The sequence below is a fragment of the Cherax quadricarinatus genome, chromosome 67 (assembly GCF_038502225.1).
Source record: "Cherax quadricarinatus isolate ZL_2023a chromosome 67, ASM3850222v1, whole genome shotgun sequence".
Taxonomy (NCBI): Eukaryota; Metazoa; Arthropoda; class Malacostraca; order Decapoda; family Parastacidae; genus Cherax; species Cherax quadricarinatus.
This window is the reverse complement of record NC_091358.1, coordinates 5,996,426-6,018,128: the sequence shown is the minus strand read 5'-3', so window position 1 is coordinate 6,018,128 and position 21,703 is coordinate 5,996,426. Positions and strand designations below refer to the sequence as shown.

The 21,703-nt window shown below is 39.7% G+C and overlaps 1 protein-coding gene across 2 annotated transcripts in view; it reads right to left on the bottom strand.

Moving 5' to 3' along the window:
* Nucleotides 1-837: 837 nt before the first annotated feature.
* Nucleotides 838-21,703, bottom strand: part of LOC128699607 (gamma-butyrobetaine dioxygenase) — a gene marked incomplete at its 3' end in the record, with an annotated part of 42,810 nt that continues 21,944 nt past the window's right edge. For both annotated transcript variants that reach the window (XM_070099358.1, XM_070099357.1), the window contains 6 exon segments: nt 838-1,040; nt 2,110-2,215; nt 5,097-5,306; nt 5,498-5,625; nt 16,377-16,526; nt 16,907-17,072. In XM_070099358.1, the coding sequence (XP_069955459.1) occupies nt 838-1,040; nt 2,110-2,215; nt 5,097-5,306; nt 5,498-5,625; nt 16,377-16,526; nt 16,907-17,072 (963 nt within the window).

The following is a 21,703-nucleotide window of genomic DNA, read 5'->3' as shown; positions in this document are numbered from 1 at the left end:
GAAACTATGTATTGTGCCAAAACGAAAGCATTCACACACTATAATTTAGTCACTTAGCCATAATACCAACTTACTCCATAATTTGTAATAATTTAGAGTTAAGAATTAATCTAAGTCTGCCCGAAATGCCTAGCCATGCTAGGTGTCCTAGTGGCCCCCTCTGTAATTAGTATTTTGTAACATGTAAACCACACAATATCCAAAATCTGTAAACCCCACATTATAATCCTTATAGAGAATAAACTTGATTGATTGATTGATTGATTGCTAGTTGCACTCATCCAGTTGTACCCACTTAGTTGTGTTTGTAGGGTCAAGTCATAGTTCCTAGTTCCACCTCTTAACTCTTATCGACCTGTTTTACTGATTCCTGGCCTCCAGGTCCTAATGATATTTACTATGGAAACTGTGTATGTACATATATGGAACATTAAACTAACCAATATACCATCACATGATTTGAGACATCTTCATCTACTCTTCATAAAGCTTTGTGTGTAAATTATCTATCATACTCTGGATAAAAAAAAAAGACATTTTTACAATTTGTCTGTATATTTATGAATGGTGTTACACTTGAAATACTACTGCCACTCAATCCGCTAATGTATACAATACATATTATTCTCGCCTGGTACTGTACACCATATCTTTGTTACTCCTTCAATTGCATTGAAGATTCTCCAGATTGCATCTTCTGTTCATAATACCTATCTATCAATTCCTTGATGAGACTCAAGCTACCAATATTTAAAACAACTCTCCTCAACTAATGAGCACATTTGTTTTGTGTGTAAAAGTTCAGATATTCACTATCTTTAAACACAGCTAACTCACCAAATCATAGGAATTTGTAGAATTTTGTAAAACTCTCCAAGTTCATCCACACCCTTATCAAACCAATCGACTGGTGTCTGCGTCAGGATACTGTACTTCTCAGGATACAGTGTCTTTAACTGGTGAGCAACATGGACAGCATCAGCAAGGAGAGATTCTCCTCCTGTACCTTCATACTGGACAACACAATGGATGAACTGAACCTAAGAAATTTATGAGAGAAAAATGCATATATCAAAGGTGTTTCTGTAGACATGAATCACTAATATTTTCAGCTGGATACATAAATATATCACAACGTCATCTCACCCTCCCTAATGATGTTCCCATTTTTAATGCAGTCTCAATGACTTCAAAATGACACAAAACATCTAAATCAACTGGGCAGAGGCGTCGTAAGGGGGGGGCGGGCCGCCCCGGGTGACACCATTTAGGGGGTGACACCATAGAGCCTCTAAAGGTGACACTAATGCCCAAAACAGTGCTGCACCAACAAAAGAGAAGACTCCTTCATTTCTATATAGCTTATTATATATTAACAAAGTACAAATAAGTCTATACATGTATAGGGAAAATCATTGATTTTGATGATGAGATAGGTGATTTTGCATAATTGATGGCAAGGAAATATAAGATCAGATTCACTGAGATGCTACCTGTACTCAAGGTCAGATCGGAACTAGTGTTTCTCTGACATTGCAATGTTTTACTTTATTTTTCAAGTTTTTTTTTTTTTTTTGGCATTGTTAAAGATGAATAAATGTAGCATCTTTTGCCTGTACTCAAAGTGGAGTCTGTTTCCTCAATATTATTACGTTTATTTATTTTATCATTAATAAAGTCGAGAAGTATTCTCCTGTTCAGTTTATGGTCCTTAAATGTTCTCATTGCTAAACATTTGTCGCTGGTCATGCAGTAGTGACATAACTGGAGTTTACTCCCCACCCCCTGCCCTTGAATTTCATGGGGGTGACACCAAAGATGCTGCCCCGGGTGACACCAGAGATGCCGCCCCGGGTGACACCATCTCTAGCAACGCCTCTGCAACTGGGACTTCTTTTCTGCCAATGTCCTTCCCTCAACTCCTCTACCTTTTACAATATTTGTTGTGTACCACTGAATGATCCACACAGGTTTAACATGTTTCATGAATGTAATAAAAAATAAGAAACTTCATAACCAAAAACTGTACATTTTCAGTTGAATTTTTTAACAAACTACTGTAGCACTCATAGCAAGACCTGCCATTATTTAATATAGCACATCACTCACCCCAGGTTTATATTCATAGTACGGAAGATCAGCATGAAGTTGCAGTGTACCACTCAGGTATGCAACATTACTGGGATCACTTTTAGCCTTCACTGTGAATTCTTCCCTAAAGAGAAATGTAATGATATGTAATAACAAATATTTCTTCACTCCAAATCCAGAAAATATTTTGTCAAAAATGCACATTAATGAAAAAGCTATTTAGCTTTGGAAACATAAAACTTATACAGCAGCTTATTATGGTTTCCTCAGGATGGAAATCAATTGAATTCTATTGTAAATAACTACCTAGCATTGGAAAGCATACAAGTAGCACGGTTAGCAGACACAGACACTATGTAAATTAAAGGAGTCAAAATATGGAGCAACCCGACCTCTGAACAGGAAAACTCTCTACCTTTCAGATTCAGATTCATTTACTTCTTCGCAAGTAGTACATTGAGATTATATTTTTACAATGATGAATTGCAGTGCAAAGAGAACCTCTATTATGCCTTTGCATTATGGGCTGACTTAATTTAATGGCTTACTGACTACTAATCACTAAAGAAATTATCATAGTTGCACAGTAGTTCTATTAATAATAAGTGAATCTAATTTATATAAACAAAGGATGTATTCATGTATTCATAAAAGTTTCTTATGAAACATAAATCAGGAGTAGTTTACAGTAGTTTTCAGTATGAGATTGCTACTATTTGGTAAAGGGCAAACTGGTTTTGGTAGGTATGTATACTTCTATGTAGTAATGTGTCAATATATGAGCTTGGTTGACTAGTATGAAGTTTTAAGATTTAGGTAACTCATGGATTTATTGGTTGTGTTGAATATTGAGTATTGTGTGTTTGGTCTAGGGTGATTAAGTGGCTTTTGAGTAGAGTCTTAAATTTATTTTCAGACCTGGTTACTTTGGTATTTTTTTTTTTTTTTTTTTTTTTTTTCAACAAGTCGGCCGTCTCCCACCGAGGCAGGGTGACCCAAAAAAGAAAGAAAACAATTTTCTTCTTATTCTTTTTAGTAATCTTTACAGGAAAAGGGGTTACTAGCCCATTGTTCCCGGCATTTTAGTTGACTTTTACAACACGCATGGCTTACGGAGGAAAGATTCTTATTCCACTTCCCCATGGATATAAAAGGAAAAGTAATAAGACCAAGAACTATTAAGATAAAATCAAAGAAAACTCAGATGAGTGTGTATAAATAAATGTGTACATGTATGTGTAGTGTGACCTAAGTGTAAGTAGAAGTAGCAAGACATGCCTGTAATCTTGCATATTTATGAGACAGACAAAAGACATCAGCAATCCTACCATCATGTAAAACAATCACAGGCTTTCGTTTTACACTCACTTGGCAGGACGGTAGTACCTCCCTGGATGGTTGCTGTCTACCAACCTACTACCTACCCTTTGGTATTTTCTGGTAATGAATTCCAAATTTTGGGGCCTTTCATGTGCATAGGGTTTTTACACTGTGGTATGGACACGGAGTACATCAAAAAGAGATCTGTGTCTTGTGTTATGGTTGTGTGACCTGTTTAAATTGTTGAGGAAAAGTTTGAGTGGAGGTTTTATGTTTGCATATATTGTTCTATGAATGTAATAGGCACATGAATAAGTATGGATGTTCTTTATGGTGAACAGATTTAAACTTTTGAATATTGGTGGAGTATGCTGTCTGGAGTGGGAATTTGTTACCATTCTGACTGCTGCCTTTTGCTGGGTTATTAGTGGTCTTAGGTGATTTAATGTTGTCGAACCCCATGCACAAATTCCATACGTGAGATAAGGGTAGATGAGTGAATGGTACAGTGCAAGGAGAGCTGATTGTGGAACACAGTATCGTATCTTTGATAGTACACCTACAATCTTAGAGATTTTCTTGGTTATTTGTTGTATATGTGTCTGGAACTTGAGGCGATTGTCAAGGTGGATTCCTAGGAATTTTCCCTCCGTGAGTTTTGTGACAGGTGATCTGTTTAGAGTTATGTTAATTGGAACATTTGCAGCTTTGTTTCCAAACTGAATGAAGTAGGTTTTGTCAGTATTCAGTGTAAGTTTATTTGTCATCATCCAGGCAGATATTTTCTGCAATTCGGCATTGACTGTGTTGGCAAGTATGAATGGGTTTGGGTGAGAGAAGACGTATGTAGTGTCATCTGCAAATAATATGGGTTTGAGAAGCTGTAATGCATTCGGTAGGTCATTGATGTAGATGAGAAAGAGGAGTGGTCCAAGGATGCTTCCCTATGGGACTCCGACTGTGATTGGTTGTGTGGAAGAGTTTGCACCATTTGTGTACACGTATTGGCTTCTGTTGCTAAGGTATGACTTCAGGTAGTTGAGGGAGTGGCCTCTTATACCATAGTGTGTTAATTTAGTGAACAACAGCTCATGGTCGACTGTCATGAAAATTTATTTATAATTTTACACTCAGAATGCTGAGCAAGATTTAATGTAGCATTAAATTTTATATTTAATAAATTCAAACAGAGTGCTTTTCAAAAAGTAACCATTGTCAAAATGTGCTTTAACAAAAAATATCTATTAATGCTAAAAAAATGAATATGCATCTAGAAAGGTAAACACACACAAAAAAAAAAGTAGACGAGGGCCCCGCTTTAGAGCGCTTCGCTTTGTGGCATCTTGCTCATTAAGTTTTCAATTATACCCATTTTTCATTTGTTCAGACTTCCTACAATATATTCATCACTCACTATAGGCTAAAGACAAAAATATTTTAAGGAAAGAAATGTGTGTACTGTATGTGCATTTTTTAGGCCTAGCTCTATTGCTCACTTAATATATAGTGTAAACATATTATCAGGCTTTTATATGTATTTAAAAGTGAAAAAAAAGGCTATGATTCACTTTACAGCAGTAGCCCAGAACTTAATCTCCTGTTCGTATAAGCTTGGTCCTCCTATATACAGCTTATAACATTACATTTCTATATAAAACATTTTTATAACAATTAGGTTAACTTACCCATAATGAGTCTTCTTAATGAAGGCAACCCTCTCAGCAAGTCTGCGAACCTGGCCTGGTTCAGCTGGTGCTCCAGTAACGAGGACGAACCCCATTATCTCTAGCTGTTGTAGCCACGACAACAAGGCAGAATCATCTATGAGAAGCTCATGGAATGATGCCTGAGGAAGGTTTTTGAGTAACTCAGCTCCCCAGTAGCTACGATTTAATCTGCATATTACAAATGGTTAAGCTTAGAATTTTTTGTAAATATAATTATTATTATATTTATGGGAAAGCAGTAATATAATAATTACATCACTCATTCACATAAGAGCAATATTTAGTGAAAATCATTTTCAATCAACTTTTATTTCAACTAAAAGATATGTACCAATCTAGCATACAATAGTTCAATCAACCTGAATTTCCGTGCTTGTGCAAGGCGTTGAGTTTCGTTGAATGCATGAGAGTAAAGCCAGGCAGCTGGGTATACTGCACGGTGTCCATCAGTCCACACTATCTCCAACTGTTTACCTTCCTCCAGAACCTAGTGATAATTATTTTGTTGATAAAACACGAGTTGCAAGCATCATCTTAGGAAATCAAGTTACATTATTACCTGCACAGTACTAGAATGTGTAAATACACCTGGGATGTTAATAAGAATTGTAACTGAAATACAGTGGACCCTCGACCAATGATGGCATCGTCTAACGTTAAATCCGACTAGCGATACATTTTAACGCCAAAATTTTGCCTCGACTAGCGCTAAAAAACTCAACCAACACGATTCGTTCTGTTCGAGACGTGTCCACCTGTGGCCAGTGTTTACAAGCCAGCCAGCCACCGCAGTCCCATCCAAACATACAATCGGAACATTTCATATTATCACAGTGTTTTTAGTTTACCTGGAGTTTACCTGGAGAGAGTTCCGGGGGTCAACGCCCCCGCGGCCCGGTCTGAGACCAGGCCTCCTGGTGGATCAGAGCCTGATCAACCAGGCTGTTGCTGCTGGCTGCACGCAAACCAACATACGAGCTACAGCCCGGCTGATCCGGAACTGACTTTAGGTGCTTGTCCAGTGCCAGCTTGAAGACTGCCAGGGGTCTGTTGGTAATCCCCCTTATGTGTGCTGGGAGGCAGTTGAACAGTCTCGGGCCCCTGACACTTATTGTATGGTCTCTTAACGTGCTAGTGACAACCCTGCTTTTCATTGGGGGGATGGTGCATCGTCTGCCAAGTCTTTTGCTTTCGTAATGAGTGATTTTCGTGTGCAAGTTCGGTACTAGTCCCTCTAGGATTTTCCAGGTGTATATAATCATGTATCTCTCCCTCCTGCGTTCCAGGGAATACAGGTTTAGGAACCTCAAGCGCTCCCAATAATTGAGGTGTTTTATCTCCGTTATGCGCGCCGTGAAAGTTCTCTGTACATTTTCTAGGTCGGCAATTTCACCTGCCTTGAAAGGTGCTGTTAGTGTGCAGCAATATTCCAGCCTAGATAGAACAAGTGACCTGAAGAGTGTCATCATGGGCTTGGCCTCCCTAGTTTTGAAAGTTCTCATTATCCATCCTGTCATTTTTCTAGCAGATGCAATTGATACAATGTTATGGTCCTTGAAGGTGAGATCCTCCGACATGATCACTCCCAGGTCTTTGACGTTGATTGCACCTGCAAAATAAGTCACCATGGGCCCCAAGAAAGCTTCTAGTGCCAACCCTACAGCAAAAAGGGTGAGAATTACTATGGATATGAAGAAAGAGATCATTGCTAAGTATGAAAGTGGAGTGTGTCTCCGTGCGGGCCAGGTTGTACACAAAACACCATCAACCATCGCTACTATTGTGGCCAAGAAAACGGCAATCAAGGAAGCTGTTCTTGCCAAAGGTGCAACTATGTTTTCCAAACTGAGATCGCAAGTGATAAAAGATGTTGAGAGACTGTTATTGGTGTGGATAAACAAAAAACAGATAGCAGGAGATAGCATCTCTCAAGCGATCATATGTGAAAAGGCTAGGAAGTTGCATGAGGATTTAATTAGAAAAATGCCTGCAACTAGTGGTGATGTGAGTGAATTTAAGGCCAGCAAAGGTTGGTTTGAGAGATTTAAGAATCGTAGTGGCATACATAGTGTGACAAGGCATGGTGAGGCTGCCAGTTCGGACCAAAAAGCAGCTGAAAAGTATTTTTTTTAATTATTATCACACTGGCCGATTCCCACCAAGGGAGGGTGGCCCAAAAAAGAAAAACTTTCACCATCATTCACTCCATCACTGTCTTGCCAGAAGGGTGCTTTACACTACAGTTTTTAAACTGCAACATTAACACCCCTCCTTCAGAGTGCAGGCACTGTACTTCCCATCTCCAGGACTCAAGTCCGGCCTGCCGGTTTCCCTGAACCCCTTCATAAATGTTACTTTGCTCACACTCCAACAGCACGTCAAGTATTAAAAACCATTCGTCTCCATTCACTCCTATCAAACACGCTCACGCACGCCTGCTGGAAATCCAAGCCCCTCGCACACAAAACCTCCTTTACCCCCTCCCTCCAACCTTTCCTAGGCCGACCCCTACCCCGCCTTCCTTCCACTACAGACTGATACACTCTTGAAGTCATTCTGTTTCGCTCCATTCTCTCTACATGTCCGAACCACCTCAACAACCCTTCCTCAGCCCTCTGGACAACAGTTTTGGTAATCCCGCACCTCCTCCTAACTTCCAAACTACGAATTCTCTGCATTATATTCACACCACACATTGCCCTCAGACATGACATCTCCACTGCCTCCAGCCTTCTCCTCGCTGCAACATTCATCACCCATGCTTCACACCCATATAAGAGTGTTGGTAAAACTATACTCTCATACATTCCCCTCTTTGCCTCCAAGGACAAAGTTCTTTGTCTCCACAGACTCCTAAGTGCACCACTCACCCTTTTCCCCTCATCAATTCTATGATTCACCTCATCCTTCATCCGCTGACACGTCCACTCCCAAATATCTGAATACATTCACCTCCTCCATACTCTCTCCCTCCAATCTGATATCCAATCTTTCATCACCTAATATTTTTGTTATCCTCATAACCTTACTCTTTCCTGTATTCACTTTTAATTTTCTTCTTTTGCACACCCTACCAAATTCATCCACCAATCTCTGCAACTTCTCTTCAGAATCTCCCAAGAGCACAGTGTCATCAGCAAAGAGCAACTGTGACAACTCCCACTTTATGTGTGATTCTTTATCTTTTAACTCCACGCCTCTTGTCAAGACCCTCGCATTTACTTCTCTTACAACCCCATCTATAAATATATTAAATAACCACGGTGACATCACACATCCTTGTCTAAGGCCTACTTTTACTGGGAAATAATTTCCCTCTTTCCTACATACTCTAACTTGAGCCTCACTATCCTCGTAAAAACTCTTCACTGCTTTCAGTAACCTACCTCCTACACCATACACCTGCAACATCTGCCACATTGCCCCTCTATCCACCCTGTCATATGCCTTTTCCAAATCCATAAATGCCACAAAGACCTCTTTAGCCTTATCTAAATACAGTAGACCCCCGGTTAACGAACTTTTTTCATTCCAGTAGTATGTTCAGGTGCCAGCACTGACCGAATTTTTTCCCATAAGGAATATTGTGAAGTAGATTAGTCCATTTCAGACCCCCAAATATACACGTACAAACGCACTTACATAAATACACTTACATAATTGGTCGCATTTGGAGGTGATCGTTAAGCGGGGATCCACTGTACTGAAAAGTATGTGCAGGAATTCAAGGAGTACATAGACAGTGAAGAACTGAAACCTGAACAAGTGTTTAATTGTGACACTGACAATGTTGTGAAACACTTAAGGAATGTCATAAAGGAACGGGAGGTACAGGCCTCTATGGACAGATATGTTGTGCGACAGAGGCCCTGACTCTCAAGCTGGTCCTAGTGGCATTAAAAGAAGAAGGTAAGTAACCCCGGAAAAGGACTTGACACCTCAAGTCCTAATGGAAGAGGATTCTCCTTCTAAACACTAACACCATCCACACTCTCCCCTCCTCCAATCCCTTCAATCATCACCAGATCTTCAATAAAGGTAAGTGTCATGTAATTGTACATGTCTTCTTCAGTTTGTATGTATTAAAATTAATATTTCATATGGTAATTTTTTTTTTTCAATACTTTTGGGTGTCTTGCACGAATTAATTTGATTTCCATTATTTCTTATGGGGAAAATTAACTCGACTAACGATAATTTCGATTAACGATGAGCTCTAATGAACGGATTAATATCGTTGGTCGAGGGTCCACTGTACGTGGGAAGTACAGTGCCTGCATTCTAAAGGAGGGGTTTAAGGTATAACTGTCTTATCTGCTCACCTCTGACAAGACAGTGATAGTGTAAATGATGGTGAAAGTGTTCCTTTTTCAAGTCACCCTCCTCTAAGGAAGTCAGCCAGCATGTTACAAAAAAAGATTTACAATGTGTCACAAGCTACATTGGTAATATGTTAAGTTATTTTTATCAATTTAAAGGAGTACGGCCACATTTAATGGATTTGTTTGTCTCATCTCTACATCTTGTATTACCTACTGATATGCAATGCAGATTAACCCCACTTGTTCAATGCTTTTTCATGAAAATAATAATGGTAATAATAATAATGGGAAGTCTGAATGTGCGTGGATGTTGTGCAGATGATAAGAAAGAGATGATTGTGGATGTTATGAATGAGAAGAAGCTGGATGTCCTGGCTTTAAGTGAAACAAAGCTGAAGGGGGTGGGAGAGTTTCAGTGGAGAGGAATAAATGGGATTAGGTCAGGGGTTTCAAATAGAGTTAGAGCTAAAGAAGGAGTAGCAATAATGTTGAAGGATAAGCTATGGCAGGAAAAGAGGGACTATAAATGTATTAATTCAAGGATTATGTGGAGTAAAATAAAGATTGGATGTGAAAAGTGGGTTATAATAAGCGTGTATGCACCTGGAGAAGAGAGAAGTGTAGAGGAGAGAGAGAGATTTTGGGAAATGTTGAGTGAATGCGTGGGGAGTTTTGAATCAAGTGTGAGAGTAATGGTGGTTGGGGATTTTAATGCTAAAGTGGGTCAAAATGTTATGGAGGGAGTAGTAGGTAAATTTGGGGTGCCAGGGGTAAATGTAAATGGGGAGCCTTTAATTGAGCTATGTGTAGAAAGAAATTTGGTAATAAGTAATACATATTTTATGAAAAAGAGGATAAATAAATATACAAGGTATGATGTAGCACGTAATGAAAGTAGTTTATTAGATTATGTATTGGTGGATAAAAGGTTGATGGGTAGGCTCCAGGATGTACATGTTTATAGAGGGGCAACTGATATATCGGATCATTATTTAGTTGTAGCTACAGTTAGAGTAAGAGGTAGATGGGAAAAGAGGAAGGTGGCAACAACAAGTAAGAGGGAGGTGAAAGTGTATAAACTAAGGGAGGAGGAAGTTCGGGTGAGATATAAGCGACTATTGGCAGAAAGGTGGGCTAGTGCAAAGATGAGTAGTGGGGGGGTTGAAGAGGGTTGGAATAGTTTTAAAAATGCAGTATTAGAATGTGGGGCAGAAGTTTGTGGTTATAGGAGGGTGGGGGCAGGAGGAAAGAGGAGTGATTGGTGGAATGATGAAGTAAAGGGTGTGATAAAAGAGAAAAAGGTAGCTTATGAGAGGTTTTTACAAAGCAGAAGTGTTATAAGAAGAGCAGAGTATATGGAGAGTAAAAGAAAGGTAAAGAGAGTGGTGAGAGAGTGCAAAAGGAGAGCAGATGATAGAGTGGGAGAGGCACTGTCAAGAAATTTTAATGAAAATAAGAAAAAATTTTGGAGTGAGTTAAACAAGTTAAGAAAGCCTAGGGAAAATATGGATTTGTCAGTTAAAAACAGAGTAGGGGAGTTAGTAGATGGGGAGATGGAGGTATTGGGAAGATGGCGAGAATATTTTGAGGAACTTTTAAATGTTAAGGAAGAAACAGAGGCAGTAATTTCATGCACTGGTCAGGGAGGTATACCATCTTTTAGGAGTGAAGAAGAGCAGAATGTAAGTGTGGGGGAGGTACGTGAGGCATTACGTAAAATGAAAGGGGGTAAAGCAGCTGGAACTGATGGGATCATGACAGAAATGTTAAAAGCAGGGGGGGATATAGTGTTGGAGTGGTTGGTACTTTTGTTTAATAAATGTATGAAAGAGGGGAAGGTACCTAGGGATTGGCAGAGAGCATGTATAGTCCCTTTATATAAAGGGAAAGGGGACAAAAGAGACTGTAAAAATTATAGAGGAATAAGCTTACTGAGTATACCAGGAAAAGTGTACGGTAGGGTTATAATTGAAAGAATTAGAGGTAAGACAGAATGTAGGATTGCGGATGAGCAAGGAGGTTTTAGAGTGGGTAGGGGATGTGTAGATCAGGTGTTTACATTGAAGCATATATGTGAACAGTATTTAGATAAAGATAGGGAAGTTTTTATTGCATTTATGGATTTAGAAAAGGCATATGATAGAGTGGATAGAGGAGCAATGTGGCAGATGTTGCAAGTATATGGAATAGGTGGTAAGTTATTAAATGCTGTAAAGAGTTTTTATGAGGATAGTGAGGCTCAGGTTAGGGTGTGTAGAAGAGAGGGAGACTACTTCCCGGTAAAAGTAGGTCTTAGACAGGGATGTGTAATGTCACCATGGTTGTTTAATATATTTATAGATGGGGTTGTAAAGGAAGTAAATGCTAGGGTGTTTGGGAGAGGGGTGGGATTAAATTATGGGGAATCAAATTCAAAATGGGAATTGACACAGTTACTTTTTGCTGATGATACTGTGCTTATGGGAGATTCTAAAGAAAAATTGCAAAGGTTAGTGGATGAGTTTGGGAATGTGTGTAAAGGTAGAAAGTTGAAAGTGAACATAGAAAAGAGTAAGGTGATGAGGGTGTCAAATGATTTAGATAAAGAAAAATTGGATATCAAATTGGGGAGGAGGAGTATGGAAGAAGTGAATGTTTTCAGATACTTGGGAGTTGACGTGTCGGCGGATGGATTTATGAAGGATGAGGTTAATCATAGAATTGATGAGGGAAAAAAGGTGAGTGGTGCGTTGAGGTATATGTGGAGTCAAAAAACGTTATCTATGGAGGCAAAGAAGGGAATGTATGAAAGTATAGTAGTACCAACACTCTTATATGGGTGTGAAGCTTGGGTGGTAAATGCAGCAGCGAGGAGACGGTTGGAGGCAGCGGAGATGTCCTGTTTAAGGGCAATGTGTGGTGTAAATATTATGCAGAAAATTCGGAGTGTGGAAATTAGGAGAAGGTGTGGAGTTAATAAAAGTATTAGTCAGAGGGCAGAAGAGGGGTTGTTGAGGTGGTTTGGTCATTTAGAGAGAATGGATCACAGTAGAATGACATGGAAAGCATATAAATCTATAGGGGAAGGAAGGCGGGGTAGGGGTCGTCCTCGAAAGGGTTGGAGAGAGGGGGTAAAGGAGGTTTTGTGGGTAAGGGGCTTGGACTTCCAGCAAGCGTGCGTGAGCGTGTTAGATAGGAGTGAATGGAGACGAATGGTACTTGGGACCTGACGATCTGTTGGAGTGTGAGCAGGGTAATATTTAGTGAAGGGATTCAGGGAAACCGGTTATTTTCATATAGTCGGACTTGAGTCCTGGAAATGGGAAGTACAATGCCTGCACTTTAAAGGAGGGGTTTGGGATATTGGCAGTTTGGAGGGATATGTTGTGTATCTTTATATGTTTATGCTTCTAGACTGTTGTATTCTGAGCACCTCTGCAAAAACAGTGATAATGTGCGAGTGTGGTGAAAGTGTTGAATGATGATGAAAGTATTTTCTTTTTGGGGATTTTCTTTCTTTTTTGGGTCACCCTGCCTCGGTGGGAGACGGCCGACTTGTTGAAAAAAAAAAAAAAAAAAAAAATAATGGCGTACAGTAACACTGTACCAATACCATACAGTACCTACAAAACCTAACCTTGCTGTTAGTAAAGAGCTTTTAATGCAAGAAACTGGAGCTACCTTTCCCTTCCTCGGATCAATCCTGATCACCCTGGGTGCCATATAACCACTACAGGTTTAGTGCTTCCCTGTGAATATTGCTTAATAATGGAAATTCAGATGCCTGAGGATATCTCACCTTGATGTAATGGACTAATGGGGGGAGAGAGTGTTCAGTAATGTCAACTCACCATTAAATCTAAATAATGAGACGACATTGCTGTGATTATAAAATAATGGATAACTCTGGTATCAATGAGCTTTGTTTCTTGATTCTGTTTTAGGTTTAGTGCTTGTTTTTTATTTTTTTTATTATTATAATATATTAATAATATATTATTAAAGTAGAATGACATGGAAAGTGTATAAATCTGTAGGGGAAGGAAGGCGGGGTAGGGGTCGTCTTCGAAAAGGTTGGAGGGAGGGGGTAAAGGAGGTTTTGTGGGCGAGGGGCTTGGACTTCCAGCAAGCATGCGTGAGCGTGTTAAATAGGAGTGAATGAAGATGAATGGTATTTGGGACCTGACGAGCTGTTGGAGTGTGAGCAGGGTAATATTTAGTGAAGGGATTCAGGGAAACCGGTTATTTTATATAGCCAGACTTGAGTCCTGGAAAATGGAAGTACAATGCCTGCACTTTAAAGGAGGGGTTTGGGATATTGGCAGTTTGGAGGGATATGTCGTGTATCTTTATACGTATATACTTCTAAACTGTTGTATTCTGAGCACCTCTGCAAAAACAGTGATTATGTGCGAGTGAGGTGAAAGTGTTGAATGATGATGAAAGTATTTTCTTTTTGGGGATTTTCTTTCTTTTTGGGTCACCCTACCTAGGTGAGAGATGGCCGACCTGTTAAAACAAAACAAAAAAAGTCTGCCCATAATGCCTAGGCATGATGGAGGCTCTCTTTGCACTGCAACTCATTATTGTAAATACATGATCTCAAGGTACTACTTGCAAAGAAATAAAATTGATTGATTGATTGATTGATTGATTCCAGACTTTTCTGTTGCGAGGATTTTGTCTGTTAAATCCAAAAAACAGTAAATCAAGATCAATTAAGTTGAGATTTTACTGTTACACAGACCATTATCAATGACTGGGCAACAACTGTATGACACCTATGGGTTTAGCACTTCTCATGAATAAACCGTAATTCCTTTCTTCAACATGTCAGCCATCTCCCACTGAGGCAGGGTGGCCCAGAAAAAGAAAGAAATACTTCCACCATCACTCACACATAATCCCTGTCTTTGCAGAGGTACCCAGATATGACAGTTCAGATGTCACTCCAAACAGCAAATATCCTAAACCCCTCCTTTAAAGTGCAAGTATTGTACTTCCCGCTTCCAGGACTCAAGTCTGGCTAACCAGTTTCCCTGAATTCCTTCACAAAATATTACTCAAGACAGGGATGTGTGATGTCACCATGATTGTTTAACATACTGTATTTATAGATGAGGTTGTGGAAGTCATCACTTGGAGTTATGGAGAGGTGTGGGATTAGATGATGACAAATTTGGTACTAAGTGGGACTTCTCACACTTTCTCTTTGATGATGGCACTAATCTTTTCAGAGTTTCTGAAGAGAAGTTGCCAAAGTTGGTGGACGAATTTTGGAGGATATGTAGACAAAGGAAATTAGAAGTGAAAATAGGAAAGAACCAGTGGAATATGGGGGATCTACTGTATCACCAAGGCATGGCTTATCAGTACACAACAGTTTGCATAAATATGGAGCTTCAGAATAATGTATATAAGTAAATTCTGGGGGGCAGAGAAATGACAGATGGAGTTCAATGTGCATAAATGCATGGCCCTAATTCTGTGGAAAGAACCACAGTGCATGTAAACTAATTACTATATTACTTGATCAAACTGGATGCAAATAAAGGCTAAGGAGTTCTAGCAGAAATCTGAAGCAAAGGCATCAGTGCATAAATGTTCATAATAAATCTACAATGAATGATTGCTCAGATTCATATCAATGCATATAAGTAACTAAAGTTTTAAGATTATGCAACACTTATATCTGTTATTGGTAAGATGTCATTCAGACTGTGGTGTAGTTCTGATCTTCAAATTAATGAATGTCAATGCTCTGTGTTACTCACACTGGTTTAGACTTTTTCAATCAATAAATATCAAATAATACTTGATGTGCTGTTAGTGCATGAAATAACTTGAGTCCTGGAGATGGGAATACAGTGCCTGCACTCTGAAGGATAATAATAAAGCACCCTTCTGGCAAGACAATTAATAATAACAATAATGTGATTAGCAAATACAGTAACGGAGTTCATTCGAAAAATATCTAAAATGAAAACATTTAATTTCTTAGTCAACTCTTCAAGTACTACTGTCATTAAAAGAGTAAATGATAATATACTGTACTGTATATGCCACATAGTTCCTGTAAGATAAGATAAGATTTCGTTCGGATTTTTAACCCCGGAGGGTTAGCCACCCAGGATAACCCAAGAAAGTCAGTGCGTCATCGAGGACTGTCTAACTTATTTCCATTGGGGTCCTTAATCTTGTCCCCCAGGATGCGACCCACACCAGTCGACTAACACCCAGGTACCTATTTGCTGCTAGGTGAACAGGACAACAGGTGTAAGGAAACGTGTCGAAATGTTTCCACCCGCCGGGAATCGAACCCGGGCCCTCCGTGTATGAAGCGGGAGCTTTAGCCACCAGGTCACTGGGCCACCTAATAAGAACCTTATAATATTCGCTCAAATGATTCAGTTCCTGCAAGGAATTAAGATTCACAAATCATTTTTCATGGCACATTCCACATAAAAATGATATGATTCCCCTTCAAGTAGATACTGAAGCATAGTACTCTTGTGTACATTTGCAGGATGTAGTATACCATTTTCTACAAGCTAAGGCATAATATTCCTAAAGTTCCAACACATATTAAATAAGAGGTAGAACTAAAGGTAGAAAAAACAGCTTAGATGTAAACAAGTACAGTACATGTATTATTGAAATGATTAAAAAGCATTAAATGATCTGTACAAAGTACACCAACAAGCTAACTGGTCAGAGACCATGCTATGATTAGCACACACATGATCAAACCTTCACATTCCTTGAACTGACTGACCTACATGGGTTTAGTGTTTCATGAAATACAATGATACAGAGAAATAAGCAAAGCACTTTGTGTGAATACTGGAATGACTGACCTATATGTATTTAGTACATTTTGGTGATACATATTGAATACAATATAAAAATAATTAAGATGACTAAAGGCATAAAGTACCTGGAGAGTCTGAGGCTGAGTGCTTAGATCAAGGTCTTTGATGGGGTGTATACGCGAGTTGGAAGCAGCATGAAAACAGGCAGGGCAAAGACAATTATCCCGTAGCCACACATACGGGAAGATATCGGTTTTGCCCTCTTTCCAGCTCACCTGCAGGAATCAGTGCTTGCCTCTCAGGATAAGGTGTATCTTAACGGTTCTTGGTGCAATACGATTTTTATATTTGCTTGCTGGAACAAACACTTAAGTGAATTTCATTATTATATGTAAATTCAATACATACACATGCATACATGATGTATGCATGTGTATGTATATGATATACTGTACAGTATATCATATGCAAGCAAGCAAACAGTATAATATTTATGCATGCAGAGTAAATAAGTAAAGTATAAAAAAACATGACACTTATATAAAATTTTAAAGCATAAAATTATAATTTCCTATTTCATTTGTATGCTGCATGAACTTTTTAGAATTTCACAATAAATAATTTATGATTAATTAAATAAAATATTCATCAAGACCTCAAGCATGCCTGTCTTGTGACTCATTGCAACACCAGTAATTTTGACTGAGGGTGAAGTTTTCCTGGCTGGATGGTCCTTGTCAATTCCTGACACTTCTAATGTTCTTATTTTCTGAAGTTTTGGTAATTTGTTGACCAAGTGTTCAGCTTCATAAGTTCTTGAGCTAGACAGAAATAAAAGATATTAGACAACAACAGTGAATGATACCTGTGTATGCTACAGTAATGCTTCCTAATTTAATGTTTGTTCAACACAGCAATTGACAGGATCGAAAATATCCCACTGAAATTTTACTGGCCTGCAAAAAATGATCACTGAAATGGTAGGTCACACACCAACCATCAACCCCATTATGTAAAACAAGGTTTATTACAGAAGTACTTGAGGATGCAAGATATGAACAGATCATTTTTCACTGCATTTTTAAGTACAATAAAGCACCTCAGTTACTGGGAATGGTTGAAGTCACTTGACCTGTACTCCCTGGAATGTGGGTGAGAAAGATGCATGATAATATACATTTGGAAAATCCTAGAGGGACTAGTCCCAGATATGCACATGGAAATCACTCCCAATAAAAGCAAAAGATTTGGCAGATTGTACAACATCCCATCAATGAAAAATGGGTTCTATAAGTACGTTAAGAGATAACACAATAAGCTTCAGGGGCCCAACAGCCTCCCAGCAAACATAAGGGGGATTACCAATAGACCCCTAGCTGTCTTAAAAAGGGAGCTGGACAGACACCTAAAGTCAGTACCTGACCAGCCAGGCTGTGGTTCGTATGTCAGTTTGTGTTCGTCCAGCAGCAACAGCCTGGTTGATCAGGTCCTGATCCACCATGAAATTAGCTCTGAGGCATCTATATTATCGTATGTCCTCGGCTCACGGTACAACACCTAGCTCTGCTGGGTGCATAATTTTTGTAGGACTGTATGGTCCCGTGGGTTAGTGTCGTGAATTTTCGCTCACCACGAGGTGGGCTAAAGCACCACGAGTTTGATCCCCTGGCTAGTTGCAGTGTTGTTATTGATATGTATATATACATATGTTGTGCCGAATAGGTAAAACTTGCAATTTTGGTTTAAACTGCAATGCTTTTCTTGTTGAATAAAGCAAGCGGAAATGTGTGTGTGTGTACTCACTTAATTGTGGTTGCAGGGGTCGAGACACAGCTCCTGGCTCCTGTGCGCATTTTGTGTGTGTGTGTACTCACCTAGTTGTACTCACCTAGTTGAGGTTGCAGGGGTCAAGTCCAAGCTCCTGGCCCCGCCACTTCTGTGTGTGTGTGTGTACTCACCTAGTTGAGGTTGCAGGGGTCGAGTCCTAGCTCCTGGCCCCGCCTCTTCACTGGTCACTACTAGGTCACTCTCCTTGAACCGTGAGCTTTATCATACCTCTGCTTAAAGCTATGTATGGATCCTGCCTCAACTACATCGCTTCCCAAACTATTCCACTTACTGACTACTCTGTGGCTGAAAAAATACTTCCTAACATTCCTGTGATTCCTCTGTGTCTTCAACTTCCAACTGTGTCCCCTTGTTGCTATGTCCCATCGTGTCTGTGTCCACCTTGTCAATTCCTCTCAGTATTTTGTATGTCGTTACCATGTCCCCACTATCTCTTCTGTCCTCCAGTGTCGTCAGGTTGATTTCCCTTAACCTCTCCTCGTAGGACATACCCCTTAGCTCTGGGACTAGTCTTGTTGCAAACCTTTGCACTTTCTCTAGTTTCTTTACGTGCTTGGCTAGGTGTGGGTTCCAAACTGGTGCCGCATACTCCAATATGGGCCTAACGTAGACGGTGTACAGGGTCCTGAACGATTCCTTATTAAGATGTCGGAATGCTGTTCTGAGGTTTGCTAGGCACCCACATGCTGCAGCAGTTATTTGGTTGATGTGCGCTTCAGGAGATGTGCCTGGTGTTATACTCACCCCAAGATCTTTTTCCTTGAGTGAAGTTTGTAGTCTCTGGCCCCCTAGATTGTACTCTGTCTGCGGTCTTCTTTGCCCTTCCCCAATCTTCATGACTTTACACTTGTTAGGGTTGAATTCCAGGAGCCAATTGCTGGACCAGGTCTGCAGCCTGTCCAGATCCCTTTGTAGTTCTGCCTGGTCTTTGATCGAATGAATTCTTCTCATAAACTTCACATCATCTGCAAACAGGGACACTTCGGAGTCTATTCCTTCCGTCATGTCGTTCACAAATACCAGAAACAGCACTGGTCCTAGGACTGACCCCTGTGGGACCCCGCTGGTCACAGGTGCCCACTCTGACACCTCGCCACGTACCATGACTCGCTGCTGTCTTCCTGACAAGTATTCCCTGATCCATTGTAGTGCCTTCCCTGTTATCCCTGCTTGGTCCTCCAGTTTTTGCACTAATCTCTTGTGTGGAACTGTGTCAAACGCCTTCTTGCAGTCCAAGAAAATGCAATCCACCCATCCCTCTCTCTCTTGTCTTACTGCTGTCACTATGTCATAGAACTCCAGTAGGTTTGTGATGTGTATGTGTATGTATGTATGTATCAATAACAACACTGCAACTAACCTAGGATTCAAACCCATGTAGTTTTGACCCTGCCTCATGGTGAGCGAAAATCACATCAGTGGGTTAAGGTGTCATGTGATTTTTCGCTCACCACGAGGCAGGGCCAAAACTACATAGGTTCAAATACTCGGCTAGTCGCATTGTTATTATCGATTCAATAACACTCATTCATGTCACAATAATATATATACTGCTTGTGGAGGCTAGTACACCAAACAGGGATAAGAATGAAATTAGCTTAGCACTAACATCCCATATCATAAAAATCTTTGAAAGGGTACTAAGAAGCAAGATCGCCACCCATCTAGGTACCCATCAGTTACACAACCCAGGGCAACATGGGTTTAGAGCAGGTCGCTCCTGTCTGTCTCAACTATTGGATCACTACGACAAGGTCTTAGATGCACTAGAAGACAAAAAGAATGCAGATGTAATATACACAGACTTTGCAAAAGCCTTCGACAAGTGTGACCATGGCGTAATAATGCACAAAATGTGTGCTAAAGGAATAACAGGAAAAGTTGGTAGATGGATCTATAATTTCCTCACAAATAGAACACAAAGAGTAGTAGTCAACAGAGTAAAGTCTGAGGCAGCTACGGTGAAAAGCTCTGTTCCACAAGGCACAGTACTCGCTCCCATCTTGTTTTTCATCCTCATATCTGACATAGACAAGCATGTAAGCCACAGCACCGTGTGTTCCTTTGCAGATGACACCCGAATCTGCATGACAGTGTCTTCCATTGCAGACGCTGCAAGGCTCCAGGTGGACATCAACCAAACCTTTCAATGGGCTGCAGAAAACAGTATGAAGTTCAACGATGAGAAATTTCAATTACACCGATATGGTAAACATGAGGAAATTAAAACTTCATCGGAGTACAAAACAAATTCCAGCCACACAATAGAGAGAAAAACTAACGTCAAAGACCTGGGAGTGATCATGTCGGAGGATCTCACCTTCAAGGACCATTTATTTATTTATCAATTTGAACATGATACAGTAAAGTACAAAGTTATTACAGTGCAACATGCCAAAGCCCCTTGTATGCAGAGCATTATGAGCAGGCTTAAAATTAACTTAAGATTGGTAGGTAAGACACATAGGCAACAGTTAGGCAACTTTATTCCGAAACGTTTCGCCTACACAGTAGGCTTCTTCAGTCGAATACAGAAAGTAGGCAGGAACAGTAGAGATGTGAAGACGATGTAATCAGTCCATCACCCTTGAAGTCGTAAAATTTGAGGTTGTCAGTCCCTCAGCCTGGAGAAGTTCAGTTCCATAGTCAGGAACTGAACTTCTATGGAACTGAACTTCTCCAGGCTGAGGGACTGACAACCTTAAATTCAACTTCAAGGGTGATGGACTGGTTACATCGTCTTCACATCTCTACTGTTCCTGCCTACTTTCTGTATTCGACTGAAGAAGCCTACTGTGTACGCGAAACGTTTCGGAATAAAGTTGCCTAACTGTTGCCTATGTGTCTTACCTACCAACCTGTCGGTATTGTATACCATTTTGATGTTTAACTTAAGATTAACTAAGCAATGATATATTCAGTGGTAAAAACATTATTGTAAATAGATAACAATTTAGCACAAATGAGTATTACAAAGACAGATCATATGGTCATTTACTGTGTTGCTGAGCATTCAGAAGAATGGAGTATTCTGTTAGGTAATGTAATTAAAAAAATAAAGTTTGACTGGGTCACAGGTTAGACATTTATGAGATACAATAATGAGAAACATTTATGAGATACAATTTATGAGATACAATTATTCGGTATTTATTTAGTTGTGGGTGAGTAAGTGATTTTTGAGAAGAAACTTGAATTTATAAAAAGACAGTGTTTCTTTTATATTCACAGGTAATGAATTACAGATTTTAGGGCCTTTTATGTGCATTGAGTTTTTGCATAGGGTGAGATGGACACGAGGAACATCAAAGAGTGATCTGTGCCTTGTGTTATGGTCATGTGTTCTGTTGAGGTTGGTAAGGAGACGTTTGAGGGGAGGGTTCATATCAGAATTAAGTGTTCTATGAATGTAGTAGGTGCAGTAATAAGTATGAATGTTTTTAATGGTGAGTAGGTTTAGAGTTTTGAATATTGGCGGAGTGTGCTGCCTGTAGTGGGAATTTATCATTCTGACTGCAGCCTTTTGTTGGGTAATTAATGGTCTGAGATGGTTTATTGTTGTTGAGCCCCATGCACAAATTCCATAGGTGAGATAGGGGTAAAT